Here is a 20484-nt window from a genome sequence, read left to right as displayed (position 1 = left end):
AGAATCCTGCGTGTAACCTGAAAATTCCTATCAGGATGCTTCCACGCTAAAGCAAAATGGTCATCTAATTCAGCTAAAACAGGAAAAGTAATAGCATTCCTTTGTCTCCTATTAAAAAAGGAAGGCTGCAGTGGACTCGGGTCTGAGACCATAATCTGTAAAACCTGATGCACTGCAAGTATATGTGCGTCTAAACCCTCTGATTCTATCTCCATGTCATCCTGAATCAATTCAGTATCTGACTCTCATGCAACTTACCCCTCCTCTAAGGGAGGCAAATCTTCTACGTCTGACGTATCAGACTGTAACACTGCTGGTAATTGCCTCTTTTTAGAGACCGTCTGTGTAGAAAAAGAAGTGGGGGATTTAGTTGCCCCCATAGTTCTCCTTAGCCCCTCCACTGACTTGGCTAACTTAGTGCCCACTCTGGTTTGGGCAGTGAAGCCTGGGATCTGGATGCTTCTCTATCCTTACGAGAAGCAGCCAGCTCCGCTGACAGGTCAGACATTACCCCCGCCAGTTGTTCTAACCATGTAGGAGTGGGATCCTGTAGAGTTGCAGGAGTTTCCTGTCTCACAGCTATCACAGTATAATGACATTTCATTTTTCTGTGTGAATTTTGCAGGGCACTTCTGAAAAGCATAGAGCTTCTGTGAAGCCTCAGAAGATGCGACTCTGCTGGTCATGTCAGTGTCGGACACACGCACACACACACACCACAGAAGAAAGCAGGAGAATAGGGAAATAGAGAATTAGAGACGGGGGAGCATAAAGAAGAGGACCAGTCACAGCCACCCTATAATCACAGTTACAGCAACGGTAACATATAAATATATGTCTATGTGACTCTATACACCCTCCTTCCTTCTCTATACTGGTAACTCACACTACCAGACCACCGCTGCCTGCACAAAATGTCTGCTGCCACGTAGGAGACGCGTGCCTCTGGGTTGAGGGAGCCACACTAAGCCAGCAGTGCTGCGAAATGGCGCGCTACCAGTTGGGAAAGGGAAGCCGCCTGGCGCGAAGCTCCGCCTCCCACACCGTGGCGCCTAATTTAAAAGTGATTTACTGAGCAGCGGCGGGTGCTGTAATACCGCCACATTATCTTAGACATGGTACTCTGCGCTGGGTAACAGTGCCCTGCAGGAAGCTGCATGTTCCCCGGAGACTCTGCTAATCAGAGCTCCGGCTATACTCACCCCCTGCCATTCTGACCAGCTGGGCACAGGTGTGGGGACCCTAAAGGACACTGCAAGCAGCTCTGTTGGATGCACCTCCGGGACTGATGTTCCTGTAGCCGGGGACCCTGGCTGCAGTTTGAAGAAACTGTGCCAGAGTCCCACCGGTAGTTCCCATGTTGCAGACAGACAGGGGCAGTAGGCTGCCTGTCTGTCCTCGGCTTGTTCTGAGAAATTTCTCTGGTGAAGCCCAGAGAGAGGACCGGCTCCCTCGGGCACATTTTTCAAACTGGTCTTTAGGGGAGGCATTGAGGGGAGGAGCCAATCACAATTCTAAAGAATTTAAAGTGCCCCGGCTCTACCATCTATATCCCATCGTAAAGATCCTCCAGTGTCCTCTAGTGGATGAAGGAGAAATGGACATTTACTGCAATGTTTTACTGCAAAAACGGATCGTGGGTAATTGAATTCCCCCCTAAGAGTTAAATGGCAGTTTTTCCAGAATGAAAACAAGATCTAATGTAAATCAGGCAGTCTTCAACATTGAAGCATAAGGTGTTTTGGAATACATGTGCAAATACAGTTAGAGAATAATCTCCAACTGTATAACCTGGCGCTATATAAAGTAATAAAATTACCAAATAGGGATATACAATAAATAGTGAGCTGTGGAGCTGCTGAGCAAAAACAGCTGGTTAGACTGAAATTAAATTTAATGAAGAACAAGAGGCAAAGATGCTCTGCGCTCCAAGAATCACTTAGAATTAATTAATTAGTTAAGTGCAGTCTAGCAAGGAGAATAATTGACTCAATGCAACTCGATTTTAAGAAACAGATTGTTTTATCAAAATATTATTTGAAACAGACACACAACTAAACAAGCAGTTAATACATATATAGCAAATTAAAAGAAACAGAAGTTACAACTTCTTAAATGCACAATAGAAGGTAATAATGTAACTCTCTCGGAATGTGCTAGTTAAGACAACATGCAATAGAACGGAGTTAAAATTCAAACAAGGACAAAGCTCTCTCTAAATTGGATAACTGCTAATTATAACACTGGCGTCCCAGTGTAATATTTGAATACAAATAGCTCCACAGTGATTAATGAGTTATTTGAGGCATGCAAACCGTAATAGTTACCACCGTGCTGGTTCCTGAATTATGCTACAGGGTCCTGTGTGCAACTGCACGTGGGGAAGAAAGGTGATGTGATTTTTGCCTCTTATAACAAATGTAAAGCGGACCCGCTGGTAATCTGAGATCTCTGTTGCAAAGGCCGTCAGTAATTAGCGGGGTGATGTTGTATAGAAAGCCTCACAGCAAAGGACGTCATCGGTTTGGCTGGCGGCAGCGGTGAATGGCAATGTAGCCGTAATAAGCCGGCGCTGTCTCAGCCTCACAGCGGGGGTCCGTGGATATCCGGCTAACGGCAACGGTGTCCAGAAACAGCTGTGCCGCAAATGGCTGTAATGATCGTACCTCACAGCGGAGGTTTGGCTGAAATAGACTGGACGGCTGTAGTGTGGATAAACAGCGGAGTGCGGGAACTTTAAAAGTAGAGAGCTGGTCCGTGCTGCAGCAATGTCCACTATGAAGAACTCAAATGTGAGAAAGGGGTGTCAACGCGTTTCGTCTCCTAGCAACCGGAGACTTCCTCAAGACGAATCTACATACAACATCACCCCGCTAATTACGGACGGCCTTTGCAACAGAGATCTCAGATTACCAGCGGGTCCGCTTTACATTTGTTATAAGAGGCAAAAATCACGTCACCTTTCTTCCCCACGTGCAGTTGCACACAGGACCCTGTAGCATAATTCAGGAACCAGCACGGTGGTAACTATTACGGTTTGCATGCCTCAAATAACTCATTTGTATTCAAATATTACACTGGGACGCCAGTGTTATAATTAGCAATTATCCAATTTAGAGAGAGCTTTGTCCTTGTTTGAATTTTAACTCCGTTCTATTGCATGTTGTCTTAACTAGCACATTCCGAGAGATAGTTACATTATTACCTTCTATTGTGCATTTAAGAAGTTGCAACTTCTGTTTCTTTTAATTTGCTATATATGTATTAACTGCTTGTTTAGTTGTGTGTCTGTTTCAAATAATATTTTGATAAAACAATCTGTTTCTTAAAATCGAGTTGCATGGAGTCAATTATTCTCCTTGCTAGACTGCACTTAACTAACTAACTAATTAATTAATTAATTCTAAGTGATTTTTGGAGCGCAGAGCATCTTTCCCTCTTGTTTTGGAATACAGCCTAATTTAACTTGGCGATTTTTCCTTTTACATTTTCAGTTCTTCTTTTCTTACACGTAATTGTTAATCACAATGGTATTTAGGACTTCTTTGCACCACTGTGAATTGTTCTATTCATAAAGTCTATTTTTAGCAGTACAGTATATGCAATTCAACGCCACAGAAAAAGCATCTGTACTACTTGTGCTGCATCCCTGACCCTATGCAAAGTATATCCCTGCTTACCCCACAGGCTCATCTGCAACTCTTCTTCCTCTTCGTCTGGCAGCACTGAAGACTTCCATACGTATCCTTCACCTTCTGACCCAACCTCTGCTTTATTGTATGCTGTTTGGAGAAGGTACAAAAGCGGTTACTCCTAATGGTGCCAGCTGCTGGCTATCCGTAGATGTCTTTAGAGTTTAGACTTTAGGTGTTATGGTTATTGAAGTCACAAACGATTACAGACAGGCAGTGCACTAAAAGTACAGCCAGAATCCATCGAGTTTAACATACTTGCTTAAACAAGGAGCCTGGTGGTTTAGCAAGAAACTACGGGTCATGCAGTGAGAATAGTGGGGATGGCGGTAGTAAACAAAATGGGGGAGAAGTTGGGGGGAGGGTAAGAGCAGCCGGTAAGATTACTAACATGGGTACTAAAAGAGATTTTACCAAAGCACTAACCAATGACGATTACAGGTCATCGTTGCTACATACGGTGAAAGATGTCCCTAACGCAAGGGTAAATACTTTTCTCTAACGTCCTAGAGGATGCTGGGACTCCGTAAGGACCATGGGGATAGACGGGCTCCGCAGGAGACATGGGCACTTTACGAAAGACTTTGGATCTGGGTGTGCACTGGCTCCTCCCTCTATGCCCCTCCTCCAGACCTCAGTTTGATACTGTGCCCAGAGGAGATGGGTGCACTTCAGGGAGCTCTCCTGAGCTTCCTGACAGAAAGTATATTTGTTAGGTTTTTTATTTTCAGGGAGCCTGCTGGCAACAGACTCCCTGCATCGAGGGACTGAGGGGAGAGAAGCAGACCTACTTCTGTGAGTTTCAAGGCTCTGCTTCTTAGGCTACTGGACACCATTAGCTCCAGAGGGAGTCAAAACACAGGTCTCACCCTAGGGTTCGTCCCGGAGCCGCGCCGCCGTCCTCCTCACAGAGCCGGAAGATAGAAGCCGGGTGAGTATGAGAAGAAAAAGAAGACTTCAGAGGCGGCAGAAGACTTCATGATCTTCACTGAGGTAACGCACAGCAGTGCAGCTGTGCGCCATTGCTCCCACACACCTCACACACGGCAGTCACTGTAAGGGTGCAGGGCGCAGGGGGGGCGCCCTGGGCAGCAATATAAACCTCATTTCTGGCAAAAGAGATAGATATACAGCTAGGCACTGTATATATATATAAAGAGCCCCCGCCAGTTTTTATTATATTTAAGCGGGACAGAAGCCTGCCGCCGAGGGGGCGGGGCTTCTCCCTCAGCACTCACCAGCGCCATTTTCTCCACAGCACAGCTGAGAGGAAGCTCCCCGAACTCTCCCCTGCTTATCCACGGTGAAAGGGGGTTTCAGAGAAGAGGGGGGGGGGGGGCACATAATTGGCAGCAAATAATAGTATTACAGCGCTACTGGGTAAACACATTGTGTGTTTTTCCTGGGGTATTAGCGCTGGGTGTGTGCTGGCATACTCTCTCTCTGTCTCTCCAAAGGGCCTTGTGGGGGAACTGTCTTCAGATAAGAGGATTCCCTGAGTGTGTGGTGTGTCGGTACGTGTGTGTCGACATGTCGGAGGTAAAAGGCTCTTCTAAGGAGGAGATGAAGCAAATGTGTGTGTGTGTGTGTGGTGTCTCCGTCGACAACGCCGACACCTGACTGGATATGTGGAATTAAGTGCTGAGGTAAATTTATTGCACAAAAGATTAGAGAACAGACAGGGAATCTACCCATGTCTGTCCCTATGTCGCAGGGACCTTCAGAGTCTCAAAACGCCCACTATCCAAAATAATAGACACTGATACCGACACGGAGTCTGACTCCAGTGTCGACTACGATGATGCAAAGTTACAGACAAAACTGGCAGAAAAGTATTCAATATATGATTATTGTAATAAAAGATGTTTTGCATATCACTGATGACCCATCTGTCCCTGACACGAGGGTACACATGTTTAAGGGGAAGAAAGCTGAGATAACATTTCCCCCCTCTCATGAACCAAATGAATTGTGTGAAAAAGAGCGGGAATCTCCAGACAAGAAACTGCAGTTTCCCAAAAGAATTCTCATGGCGTATCCTTTCCCTGCTAGGGCCAGGATACGATGGGAATCCTCCCCTAAGGTGGACAAGGCGTTGACACGTTTACCCAAAAGGTAGCGGTGACATACCAAGATACAGCTACCCTCAGGGATCCTGCAGATAGCATGCAGAAAAGTACTTTGAAGTCCATTTACACACATTCTGGTACACTACTCAGACCGGCGATTGTGTCGGCAGGGGTTTATAGCGCTGTAGCAGCGTGGACAGATACCTTATCAGCGGAGATTGAAATCCTATATAAGGATACCATGTTATTGACCCTAGGATATATAAAAGATGCTGTCTTATATATAAGACATGCTCAAAGAGACATTGGTCTACTGGGTTCTAGAGTCAACGCTATGTCGATTTCCGCTAGACGTGTCCTGTGGAACATGCAATGGACAGGTGATGCCGACTAAAAGAGGCATATGGAGGTTTTACCTTACAAGGGTGAGGAATTAAGGGTGAGGAATTGGGTGGAGAAGGGCTCTCGGACCTGGTCTCCACAGCTATAGCTGGTAAATCTGATCTTTTGCCTTATATTCCCTCACAGCCTAAGAAAGCACGACATTATCAAATGCAGTCCTTTTGGTCGCAGAAAAACAAGAAAGTACGAGGAGCTTCCTTTCTTACCAGAGGTAAGGGCGCATGGCACAACTAGTTCCCAGGAACAGAAGTCATCCCCGGCCTCTGCTAAATCCACCGCATGACTCTGGGGCTCCGCTAAGGGAGTCCGCCCCAGTGGGAACACGTCTTCGACTCTTCAGCCACATCTGAGTTCACTCACAGGTGGATCCCTGGGCAATAGAAATTGTTTCTCAGGGTTACAAGCTGGAATTTGAAGAGGTGCCTCCTAGCCGGTTTTCCTTATCGGCGTGTAGAAAATAAAAACAGCGCTAATAATAAATCTACCGGCTTCTCCCCCAGAAAGGGAGATAATATTAAATACAATTCACACATTGTATCTCCAACAGGTGGTGCTCAAGGTTCCCCTCCTTCAACAAGGAAGGGGATATTACTCAACCTTGGACGGTTCGGTCAGACCTATTTTAAAATTAAAATCTCTGAACCTATACTTGAAAAGGTTCAAATTCAAGGTGGAATCGCTCAAAGCGATCATCGCCAGCCTGGAGGGGGGGATTTTATGGTGTATCTAGACATAAAGGCTGCATACCTTCATGTTCCCATTTATCCACCCCATCAGGCGTACCTGAGAATTACGGTACAGTATTGTCATTACCAATTTCAGGGTAATTGGCGGATATAATGGTGCTCCTACGCAAGCAAGGAGTCACAGTTATCCCATACTTGAACGATCTCCTAATAAGGGCGAGATCAAAAGAGCAGTTGTTGAACAGCGTGTCACTTTCGCGGACGGTGTCACAGCAACACGGCTGGATTCTCAATTTCCCGAGGTCACAGTTGGTTCCTATGACTCGTCTGCCCTTCTTGGGTAGGATTCTGGATACAGACCAGAAATGGGTTTACCTTCAGATAGAGAAGGCCCAGGAAGTCATGACTCTAGTCAGGGACCTATTGAAACCAAGACAGGTGTCAGTGCATCATTGCACTCAAGTCCTGGGAAAAATGGTGGCGACGTACGAAGCCATTCCCTTCGGCAGGTTCCATGCAAGGACTTTCCAATGGGACCTATTGGACAAATGGTCCGGGTCACATCTGCAAATGCATCAGCGGATCACCCTGTCCCCCAGGGCCAGGGTATCTCTACTGTGGTGGCTGCAGAGTGCTCACCTTCTAGAGGGCCGCAGATTCGCCATTCAGGATCAGATCATGGTGACCACGGACACGAGCCTCCGAGGTTGGGGAGCAGTCACACAGGGAAGAAATTTCCAAGGCCTTTGGTCAAGTCAAGAGACTTGTCTTCACATCAACATCCTGGAACTAAGGGCCATATACAAAGCCCTACGTCAAGCGGAGACCTTACTTCACGACCGACCAGTTTTGATCCAGTCAGACAACGTCACCGCAGTAGCTCATGTAAACCGCCAGGGCGGCACAAGGAGCTAAGTGGCGATGGCGGAAGCCTCCAGAATTCTTCGCTGGGCGGAGAATCATGTAAGCGCACTGTCAGCAGTGTTCATTCCGGGAGTGGACAACTGGGAAGCAGACTTCCTCAGCAGACACGACCTGCATCCGGGAGAGTGGGGACTTCATCAGGAAGTCTTCGCACAGATTGCAAGTCGGTGGGGACTGCCCCAAATAGACATGATGGCGTCCCGTCTCAACAAAAAGGTACAAAGGTATTGCGCCAGGTCAAGAGATCCTCAGGCGGTAGCTGTGGACGCCCTAGTGACACCGTGGGTGTTCCAGTCAGTCTATGTATTCCCTCCTCTTCCTCTCATACCCAAGGTGTTCAGAATAATAAGAAAAAGAGGAGTGAGAACAATAATCATAGTTCTGGATTGGCCTCGAAGGGCCTAGTATCCGGATCTGCAGGAAATGCTCATAGAAGATCCGTGGCCTCTTCCTCTAAGACAGGACCTGTTGCAACAGGGTCCCTGTCTGTTCCAAGACTTACCGCGGCTGCGTTTGACGGCATGGCGGTTGAACGCCGGATCCTAGCGGAGAAAGGTATTCCGGATGAGGTCATCCCTACGCTAATAATGGCTAGGAAGGACGTGACATCTAAACATTATCACCGAATATGGCGAAAATATGTTTCTTGGTGTGAGGCCAGGAATGCTCCTACGGAAGAATTCCATCTAGGCCGTTTTCTTCACTTCCTACAAACTGGAGTGAATTTGGGCCTAAAATTAGGCTCCATTAAAGTTCAGATTTCGGCCTTATCCATTTTCTTTCAAAATGAATTGGCCTCTCTACCTGAAGTACAGACTTTTGTGAAGGGAGTACTGCATATTCAGCCTCCTTTTGTACCTCCGGTGGCGCCTTGGGACCTTACCGTGGTGTTAAGTTTCCTTAAGTCACATTGGTTTGAACCACTTAGAACAGTGGAGTTGAAATATCTCACTTGGAAGGTGGTCATGTTGTTAGCCTTGGCTTCGGCTAGGCGAGTTTCGGAATTAGCGGCTTTATCACATAAAAGCCCCTATCTGATTTTTCATATGGATAGAGCGGAATTGCCGACCCGTCCTCAATTCCTACCTAAGGTGGTCTCATCCTTTCATATGAACCAACCTATTGTCGTGCCTGTGGCTACACGTGACTTGGAGGATTCCGAGTCCCTTGATGTGGCCAGAACGGCTAGGATCAGAAAAACAGAAGCACTGTTTGTCCTGTATGCAGCGAACAAGGTCGGCGGCCCTGCTTCAAAGCAGACTATTGCTCGCTGGATCTGTAACACGATTCAGCAGGCGCATTCTACGGCAGGATTGCCGTTACCAAAATCGGTTAAGGCCCATTCCACTAGGAAGGTGGGCTCATCTTGGGCGGCTGCCCGAGGGGTCTCGGCACTACAGCTGTGCCGAGCTGCTATTTGGTCGGGGTCAAACACCTTTGCAAAGTTCTATAAGTTTGATACCCTGGCTGAGGAGGACCTCCTGTTTGCTCAATCGGTGCTGCAGAGTCATCCGCACTCTCCCGCCCGTTTGGGAGCTTTGGTATAATCCCCATGGTCCTTACGGAGTCCCAGCATCCTCTAGGACGTTCGAGAAAATAAGATTTTAAACCTACCGGTAAATCTTTTTCTCGTAGTCCGTAGAGGATGCTGGGCGCCCGTCCCAAGTGCGGACTACTTCTGCAAGACTTGTATATAGTTTTGCTTACATAAGGGTTATGTTATAGTTTTCATTGGTCTGGGACTGATGCTATGTTGTTTTCATACTGTTAACTGGTTCATATATAACACAAGTTATACGGTGTGAATGGTGTGGGCTGGTATGAATCTTGCCCTTGGATTAACAAAAATCCTTTCCTCGTACTGTCAGTCTCCTCTGGGCACAGTTTCTCTAACTGAGGTCTGGAGGAGGGGCATAGAGGGAGGAGCCAGTGCACACCCAGATCCAAAGTCTTTCTTAAAGTGCCCATGTCTCCTGCGGAGCCCGTCTATCCCCATGGTCCTTACGGAGTCCCAGCATCCTCTACGGACTACGAGAAAAAGATTTACCGGTAGGTTTAAAATCTTATTATCTTAGTTTTATGTATGTGAACGCTAGAAGCATTACTGGTAAAAAGGGGGAACTAGAAATACTTGCAGCAAGAAATCAGTATGATATTATAGGCATTACTGAAACTTGGTGGGACGAATCTCATGATTGGACAGTCAATCTAGAGGGCTATACGCTGTTTAGGAGAGACAGACTAAATAAAAAGGGTGGAGGGGTGTGTCTTTACGTAAAGCTGTTTTTAAAACCTGATATACAGGAAGATATTCAGGAGGGGACTGTAGACACTGTCGAGACAGTATGGGTAGAAATTGCATGCGGGGATAAAGGAATTTAAAAGTTGGTATTGGGTGTATGCTACAGGCCGCCTGGTATTAATGTATCTGATGAGGATTTGTTACTGAAGCAAATTGAAAGAGCAGCAGGAGTATGAGACATAGTAGTGATGGGAGATTTTAACTATCCAGAGATAAACTGGAAAAACGATTCATGTGATACTGCTAGGGGTAATATGTTTTTAAACACATTTAATGATAACTACTTAGTTCAACTAATTGAGGAACCTACCGGGTACAATGCAATCTTAGACCTGGTATTAACAAACAATGGGGATTTAGTATCAGGTATTATAGTAGGGGAACCCATAGGAAATAGCGACCACAATATGGTCACATTCAAAATAAGTTTTCATAAACAGTCCTATACTGGCTCAACTAGGACTCTAAACTTTAGCAAAGCGAATTTTGAAAAGATGAGGGTATTTTTCGGGGATATTGAATGGGAAGGTTTGTTTCTAGGAAAAAAATACTACAGAGAAATGAGATGTACTAAAATTCCTGCTAGCTAAAAATACTCTCCAATTTATTCCTACAAGCAGCAAAAAAAAAAAGAATTTACTTACCGGTAATTCTGTTTCTCGTAGTCCGTAGTGGATGCTGGGAACTCCGTAAGGACCATGGGGAATAGCGGGCTCCGAAGGAGGCTGGGCACTCTAGAAAGATCTTAGACTACCTGGTGTGCACTGGCTCCTCCCACTATGACCCTCCTCCAAGCCTCAGTTAGGTACTGTGCCCGGACGAGCGTACACAATAAGGAAGGATTTTGAATCCCGGGTAAGACTCATACCAGCCACACCAATCACACCGAACAACTCGTGATATGAAACACAGTTAACAGTATGAAACGATAGAGCCTCTCAACAGATGGCTCAACAATAACCCGATTTAGTTAACAATAACTATGTACAAGTATTGCAGATAGACCGCACTTGGGATGGGCGCCCAGCATCCACTACGGACTACGAGAAACAGAATTACCGGTAAGTAAATTCTTATTTTCTCTAACGTCCTAGTGGATGCTGGGAACTCCGTAAGGACCATGGGGATTATACCAAAGCTCCCAAACGGGCGGGAGAGTGCGGATGACTCTGCAGCACCGAATGAGAGAACTCCAGGTCCTCCTCAGCCAGGGTATCAAATTTATAGAATTTTGCAAACGTGTTTGCCCCTGACCAAGTAGCTGCTCGGCAAAGTTGTAAAGCCGAGACCCCTCGGGCAGCCGCCCAAGATGAGCCCACCTTCCTTGTGGAATGGGCATTGACAGATTTAGGCTGTGGCAGGCCTGCCACAGTATGTGCAAGCTGAATTGTACTACAAATCCAACGAGCAATAGTCTGCTTAGAAGCAGGAGCACCCAGCTTGTTGGGTGCATATAGGATAAACAGCGAGTCAGATTTTCTGACTCCAGCCGTCCTGGAAACATATATTTTCAGGGCCCTGACAACGTCTAGCAACTTGGAGTCCTCCAAATCCTTAGTAGCCGCAGGCACCACAATAGGCTGGTTCAGGTGAAACGCTGACACCACCTTAGGGAGAAACTGGGGACGAGTCCTCAATTCTGCCCTATCCATATGAAAAACCAGATAAGGGCTTTTACATGATAAAGCCGCCAATTCTGACACTCGCCTGGCTGATGCCAGGGCCAATAACATGACCACTTTCCACGTGAGATATTTCAGATCCACGGTTGTTAGTGGCTCAAACCAATGTGATTTCAAGAAATTCAACATCACGTTGAGATCCCACGGTGCCACAGGAGGCACAAATGGGGGCTGAATATGCAGCACTCCTTTCACAAACGTCTGAACTTCAGGTACTGAAGCTAGTTCCTTTTGAAAGAAAATCGACAGAGCCGAGATCTGTACTTTAATGGAGCCTAGTTTTAGGCCCATATTCACTCCTGCTTGCAGGAAATGCAGAAATCGACCTAGTTGAAATTCCTCTGTTGGGGCCTTTTTGGCCTCGCACCATGCAACATATTTCCGCCATATGCGGTGATAATGTTTTGCCGTAACATCTTTCCTGGCTTTAATAAGCGTAGGAATGACTTCCTCCGGAATGCCCTTTTCCTTCAGGATCCGGCGTTCAACCGCCATGCCGTCAAACGCAGCCGCGGTAAGTCTTGGAACAGACAGGGGCCCTGCTGTAGCAGGTCCTGTCTGAGCGGCAGGGACCAAGGGTCCTCTGAGATCATCTCTTGAAGTTCTGGGTACCACGCTCTTCTTGGCCAATCCGGAACCACGAGAATTGTGTTTACTCCTCGCTTTTTTATTATTCTCAGTACCTTTGGTATGAGAGGTAGAGGAGGGAACACATACACTGACCGGTACACCCACGGTGTCACTAGGGCGTCCACCGCTATCGCCTGAGGGTCTCTTGACCTGGCGCAATACTTCTCTAGTTTTTTGTTTATGCGGGACGCCATCATGTCCACCTGTGGACGACCCCATTGATTTACAATCATTTGGAAGACTTCTGGATGAAGTCCCCACTCTCCCGGGTGGAGGTCGTGCCTGCTGAGAAAGTCTGCTTCCCAGTTGTCCACTCCCGGGATGAACACTGCTGACAGTGCTAGTACATGATTCTCCGCCCATCGGAGAATTTTTGTGGCTTCTGCCATCGCCGTCCTGCTTCTTGTGCCGCCCTGTCGATTCACATGGGCGACTGCCGTGATGTTGTCTGACTGGATCAGCACCGGCTGGTGTAGGAGCAGGGATTTTGCTTGACTTAGGGCATTGTAAATGGCCCTTAGTTCCAGAATATTTATGTGAAGGGCAGTCTCCTGACTTGACCATAGTCCCTGGAAATTTCTTCCCTTTGTGACTGCCCCCCAGCCTCGTAGGCTGGCATCCGTGGTCACCAGGACCCAGTCCTGTATGCCGAATCTGCGGCCCTCCAGAAGATGAGCACTGTTCAGCCACCACAGAAGAGACACCCTGGTTCGTGGAGACAGGGTTATTAAACGATGCATCTGAAGATGCGATCCGGACCACTTGTCCAACAGGTTCCACTGAAAGATTCTGGCATGGAACCTGCCGAATGGAATTGCTTCGTAAGAAGCTACCATCTTTCCCAGGACCCGCGTGCAGTGATGCACCGATACCTGTTTTGGTTTTAGGAGGTCTCTGACTAGAGAAGACAACTCCCTGGCTTTCTCCTCCGGGAGAAACTTTTTTCTGGGCCGTGTCCAGAATCATTCCCAGGAACATTAGACGTGTCGTGGGGACCAGCTGTGACTTTGGGATATTCAGAATCCAACCGTGCTGGCTCAGCACTTCCTGAGATAGTGCTACTCCCACTAACAACTGTTCCTTGGATCGTGCCTTTATTAGGAGATCGTCCAAGTATGGGATAATTAAAACTCCCTTTTTTCGAAGGAGTATCATCATTTCCGCCATAACCTTGGTAAATACCCTCGGTGCCGTGGAGAGTCCAAACGGCAGCGTCTGGAATTGGTAATGGCAATCCTGTACCACAAATCTGAGGTACTCCTGGTGAGAATTGTAAATGGGGACATGCAGGTAAGCATCCTTGATGTCCAGGGATACCATGTAATCCCCCTCGTCCAGGCTTGCAATAACCGCCCTGAGCGATTCCATCTTGAACTTGAATTTTTTTATGTATGTGTTCAAGGACTTCAAATTTAGAATGGGTCTCACCGAACCGTCCGGTTTCGGTACCACAAATAGTGTGGAATAGTAACCCCGGCCTTGTTGAAGTAGGGGTACCTTGATTATCACCTGCTGGGAATACAGCTTGTGAATTGCCGCTAGCACTGCCTCCCTGTCTGAGGGAGCAATCGGCAAAGCGGATTTTAGGAAACGGCGGGGTGGAATCGCCTCGAATTCCAGCCTGTATCCCTGAGATACTATTTGAAGGATCCAGGGATCCACCTGTGAGCGAACCCACTGATCGCTGAAATTCCTGAGGCGGGCCCCCACCGTACCTGGCTCCGCTTGTGAAGCCCCACCGTCATGCGGCGGACTTGGAAGAGGAAGCGGGGGAGGACTTTTGTTCCTGGGAACCTGCTGTTTGCTGCAGCCTTTTTCCCCTGCCTCTGCCTCTTGACAGAAAAGACCCTCCTTTTCCCCGCTTATTTTTCTGGGATCGAAAGGACTGAACCTGATAAAATGGCGCCTTCTTAGGCTGTGAGGGGACATGGGGTAAAAATGCTGACTTCCCAGACGTTGCTGTGGAAACTAGGTCGGAGAGACCATCCCCAAATAATTCCTCCCCTTTATAAGGCAAAACTTCCATGTGCCTTTTGGAATCTGCATCTCCAGTCCACTGGCGAGTCCATAATATTGCTTTATGGAATCTTATTTATGAATATTAATATTCAATATAACATATATGGTTATTAATATATGGATATATTTAAATTAATATGCGTTATCATATATATCTGCAAATATATTATGTCAGGCTTACAAATTAATTGGCTGATAAATATATGCAGTCCTTATATATATATGACTTATGAAATTATGAAGTTAAGATTCCTTAAAGAGAGTTCAAGCTTGAATATTACCGCTCTTTTTATATGATTCTTTATTTACAGGCAGATCAAATCGTACAGAATAAGATATACACAGTAGTGATATATATACTAATTATAATTATATTAAGCTATGCTATGTTTCCTTCGTTACATAACATAAAACAACATGACATAAGTTTCACAAACAGTTTCAATTATTATCATATTTATACTTGCAAGTTAAAGATTGCCATCCCAAGAATCATTCCTTCTGCATGTTCTCCATGACTTCTCCTCCTGACTGACTTCCTTCCTTCTCCTTCTTCTTCTCCCTCTCCCTCTTCCTTCTAACTCCTAACTACAAGTCTGGTCCTTTTATCTCATATTTTACCAATTCAAACTATCATATTCTCATAGTTTCCAATGGAATAGGTAATTATAGGTTTGTCAGATTCCAAGGTGTAATAAAACAAACATTGAACTGGGCTGTCGTGTCCTGTTCACGGAGGCATGGTGTCATAAAAGTGTGGTGTCCACACTGCCTTAAGCAAGTATAGTATTGTAAAATCTGGAATGTCTTTTCATCCAAAGTTCTGTTGTATTGACAAGTTTTCCTGGGGTCGGTTACACAATGTTTTATCAATGGATGTGATCTCTTTTCATAGTAGTTAATTTATACTCCCTAGCTTTTAACCTTCACTGGACAATAGACAAACCAGTAGATTCTGATCTACTGTAAGCACACCTGTGAATTCCAATGACCAACAGAGCTCTGTCACATACCTATTATCATTTATGGCCTAATACCTTTTCTCTACAATGACTCTTGATCTTACTGTAACCTCTCTGGCCTTATTTATGACTAGAGCAGAATAAACCTGTTCCCTACACTATTTTTTACCATCTTGCTGTAAAACACAAATATACAGTATATCTATATAAACACATACACAAACCTAATCTCTTAAATCAGCTAAACATTACCTCATACATTCAAACTTATTTCATATCTATTCCTTACTATATATATCCAGTATACTGTCCACTATGGTAACATCGCCTATTTATAATGAATTATATTTTGATTCAGACAATATCCATTGCCCTAATATTATACTAAGTGCAGACAATTACCTATAAGGCAACAGTCGCCCCCTTGTGGCCATGAGAAATTCTTTTGATTGGCCACACATTAAACTAGCGTAATTGCTTCCAAATACATTTCAAAATATTCCTTCAAACATAACTTTCGTTGTAACCATAATATATACCATAAGTGTAATAATAATAACCATTATGATTTTAAAAATCTCTAAAAATTCTTAGCTTACCTAACCTTATTCTACTTTTAACTAAAGCAGACAAAACTGAGGTTTTTATTCAGTATTCATGAGGAAAACTAATTTCTACAGACATTTGGAATACCATAGCCCAATTGTAGACCTTTTTTCTGTATCTGGATCAGTACGTTTGGACATTTTTGCTGTTCTTGTATGTAGCAATTTACTGGGATAAGACTGTCATCTGCGTGGTTTGCTTGCAATTGGAGATGCCTTGCGTTTGCATTATGGCCTTGCGTTTGCAACATTTGCACCATTACTAGAAGTAGAATTCTTCGTAGCAGCTGCTCCTTTGCTTGCCATTTCGCTGTTTGAGGCAGAGGGCTGTGTACGTCGAGTGCTGTGTCTTGAACATTCAGTACTTGTGACGACCCTCAGTAATAGTAATAGTCTTTATACAGTCTTTAGCAGTTCTGTTTCCTTTGCGTTTATCCAATGCCGCAGTTGTGACCAGTGTCCATATTGCTTTTGCACAAACAGGTTGTGATTTTGAATAGAACAGGCATATATGAAACAGTCTTTTTTTTTTTTTCTTTCTTTCTTTCTTTCCTTGCTTGTTAATAGTAGGTCTTAATTGTCTTCGGGCAATAGTACCACAAATGGCTGTGAGTAGTACACCTACTCTGTTCTGTATTTCCTCACTGAATAAATTACCATGCAGTCTTAAATCTCCTTATTCTACCTTGTACCTATTTATACATCTCAATCTTACATAAACTTATACCAGTTTAACCCATATAAAGGCGTTTTCTATCCTACCTATATTTTGACTAATAATTATTTAAAATGCTTTTGATGTGTATATAGTAACATCCTATCAATACAATAAATGAATATAATTTTGCTTCAAACAGATATTAAATATCATTTAGGAATGGCTTTAAATATATCTAATTCCATCCAATATTATTTTATATGCAGCCATGTGCATATACAGTGACCCTGTTATGCTACAAATAATTATCTTAGACTTGTGACAGTCTTTATTAAGAGAATTATTCATCCCACTTAATAATCTCGGCCCAATTTGTTATAACGTGGTATACCATCCTGTATTAGATATTTAATTACTTTTGAAGCTTTTACGAAGGAAGCATAGGTAGTATCTATTGTGTAATATATAAAAAAAAACATAAAATATTTACAAGGTATATATGCAATGATATAAAATATATCTCAGACAAATGTTTACATATATGTGATTAAGGTATATGAAGGGATGAGACAGTTCTGTATAATCACAGTGATGAGATGTGCTGTACACTGTTGTGGGAGTGTACATGTAGTTTGAAAGACAAGTAATGATTACTTGTGATGAAAGGGTTAATGAAAACCTTCCCCTTTCTTGTGAAACTGGAAAACTCCTTGAGGATTTGTCCATATATCAGTCTTTAGGGATGCTATGTAGATTTTGCTGGATAGCAGCGATGAAAGGGTTAATGAAGACCTTTTCCCTTGTAAATTGGAGTCTTTTTGGAGTCTTGCACCATTCTGTATACAGGTTGCCAGGATTACTATGAATCAAACAAAAATACATACAATGACTATCACAGATATTTATACAGTGATTTAACATAGCTTGCTATGCATTCTGTCCTATCTGCTGCATGTTATCAGGTACAGAATTTACAAATGTGTCTTTTAACGATTGAATAACAAACAAACAATTGTTTCTGGCCTGTGCCAATCTTTCCTGTCACATTGTGTGTCAATGACAGCACAATTGTCGCTGCAGATATGATGCAGGTTTAATTTGGAAACTGTGGCTGTTTGAACATCAAAGCAAACAATGGCTTCATTGGATCTAACAAGTAAAGGAATGATACTACCGTATTCACTTGTGACCATACTCCCTTGTGATGCAGCCTGGTCCCAGACTGTCTTTAACCATAGCGTTTGCTGCTTGGTGTGGCTCCTTAGTTTGGAAGAATCTTGGAGCTTCTGAAAAAACCTACTTTTGTGGGGAGAGAAACTTGTTAAACTTTGCCAAATATGTATTGCAGGTCCCAGGGCTTTCTGTCTTTCCACACCTGTAATAAAATGGTTATGGCACCAGGGCATAAAAACATTTTCATCCTGGTGATCCTTTTTGTCATTGTTAATTGGTGTGTGGTTTGCAGAATGACACTCTGCATGTGGTCTCTCTGAGAGCATGCAAACATTTGCACCATCACTAGAAGTCTCTGAGTGCTCTGTGGGGGTTACATAAGTTTGGGAACTTTGTTTGTAAACATGCATTCCTGAATTAATTTCATGGATTTTCCCTTTAAACATGTTTCCAGGTGAATACATTTCAAGGTTTGCAACTCTGGTTGCCATGGGAGTTTTCACCATGGGGAACTTCCCCACCCCTGTGTGCACTGTACTGCTGCTATCAGTGTTTAAATCTGCTGACAATTCACCTTTGCCTAAGGGCATAACAAATTCTTCATTTACATTGGGAACTCTGAGAGTGTATTCAGCAGAATACTCATAATCTGAGTTACAATGATCTTCCCCCTTACTAGACACAGTATAGGGGACATCTCCTATTGCTGCTACCTCCTTTACATTAATGTGCTGTCTGATGATAGACACATCCGGCACATTGCTACTTTCTTCCTTTACCACAGAGGCTGTTCTGCTGGTGGTCTGTGTGACCATAGCAGACTCCATGCGCTGCACATTGATGCAGTCCTGCAACATGTAACTTTCCTTAATTTTAGGATCTTGACTGATTAAGTCATTTCTGACTCCTGTAGACTCTGTGTACAGAGTTTCACATACCTCAACACTATTCCTGTTTGGTGTTTCTATCTCAGCTTGCTTGCTGGATGTTATCTCTTCATCAGAGATCTTGACAATTTGATTACAAACTGTCAGGCTTTTCGCTTCTGCCCCAAACTTTTTCTGTTTATTTTTCTGTTTAAGGGACTTAAATAACGAATGCATTTTTGCATTAATGGTCAGGCACGCCTTACGAAGACGTGAACCTGATTCTTCTTTACATTTCTGTTTGGCTTCTAGAGCCGCAGTTCTGCGCATTTTTCTAAATGCTACAGAAAACTTTTGCATTTTTAACATTTCAATGCTAAATTTATATATTCTTTGTTTTTAGTACTGAAGGTATCCTCTCCTTAAGATTGACCGGTGTCTTAAGGTTAAACTCTAATACCTGGTACATTTATACATTTATTTGGAAATACTCTTTTCCACTGTGCACATTTTCTATTCTAGGCCTTTAAATTCTTTATTCTCATTTGTAACCTATTCCACTGTGATCTTGTATTTTGCCAGCAGGCTTATAGCCTTTGGTGCTGCTTCCTAATAGATATTATGTTAGTTAAAATAACGTATATTGCACTAACACATTTATCCTAGGTTATACAGAATACAAAATTGACATTACACAATGGTAATAAATTTTCATAGATACATCCCCACCGTGATTCTGCAGATTTGGTAGCCAGCTTATAGCATCTGCTACTCCTCATAAATATTATAGATCAGATAATCAGATTCAGTAATAACAAGTCCAATTCGTGGTCGCCAATATTGATTTATGGAATCTTATTTATGAATATTAATATTCAATATAACATATATGGTTATTAATATATGGATATATTTAAATTAATATGCGTTATCATATATATCTGCAAATATATTATGTCAGGCTTACAAATTAATTGGCTGATAAATATATGCAGTCCTTATATATATATGACTTATGAAATTATGAAGTTAAGATTCCTTAAAGAGAGTTCAAGCTTGAATATTACCGCTCTTTTTATATGATTCTTTATTTACAGGCAGATCAAATCGTACAGAATAAGATATACACAGTAGTGATATATATACTAATTATAATTATATTAAGCTATGCTATGTTTCCTTCGTTACATAACATAAAACAACATGACATAAGTTTCACAAACAGTTTCAATTATTATCATATTTATACTTGCAAGTTAAAGATTGCCATCCCAAGAATCATTCCTTCTGCATGTTCTCCATGACTTCTCCTCCTGACTGACTTCCTTCCTTCTCCTTCTTCTTCTCCCTCTCCCTCTTCCTTCTAACTCCTAACTACAAGTCTGGTCCTTTTATCTCATATTTTACCAATTCAAACTATCATATTCTCATAGTTTCCAATGGAATAGGTAATTATAGGTTTGTCAGATTCCAAGGTGTAATAAAACAAACATTGAACTGGGCTGTCGTGTCCTGTTCACGGAGGCATGGTGTCATAAAAGTGTGGTGTCCACACTGCCTTAAGCAAGTATAGTATTGTAAAATCTGGAATGTCTTTTCATCCAAAGTTCTGTTGTATTGACAAGTTTTCCTGGGGTCGGTTACACAATGTTTTATCAATGGATGTGATCTCTTTTCATAGTAGTTAATTTATACTCCCTAGCTTTTAACCTTCACTGGACAATAGACAAACCAGTAGATTCTGATCTACTGTAAGCACACCTGTGAATTCCAATGACCAACAGAGCTCTGTCACATACCTATTATCATTTATG

At 43.5% G+C, this 20484-nt stretch overlaps 1 protein-coding gene across 3 annotated transcripts in view; it reads right to left on the bottom strand.

Annotated features, from left to right (window-relative positions):
• EIF2B5 (eukaryotic translation initiation factor 2B subunit epsilon) overlaps positions 1-20484 on the bottom strand; it is a 119402-nt gene that overhangs the window by 41230 nt on the left and 57688 nt on the right. For all 3 annotated transcript variants that reach the window (XM_063916582.1, XM_063916581.1, XM_063916580.1), the window contains exon 10: positions 3681-3782. In XM_063916582.1, coding sequence (XP_063772652.1) covers positions 3681-3782 — 102 coding nt within the window. The remainder of the gene's footprint in view (positions 1-3680; positions 3783-20484) is intronic.

The sequence above is a fragment of the Pseudophryne corroboree genome, chromosome 4 (assembly GCF_028390025.1).
Source record: "Pseudophryne corroboree isolate aPseCor3 chromosome 4, aPseCor3.hap2, whole genome shotgun sequence".
NCBI classification, from domain to species: Eukaryota; Metazoa; Chordata; class Amphibia; order Anura; family Myobatrachidae; genus Pseudophryne; species Pseudophryne corroboree.
Note: the sequence above shows the minus strand (reverse complement) of the source record. Positions and strands in the feature narration are given on the sequence as shown.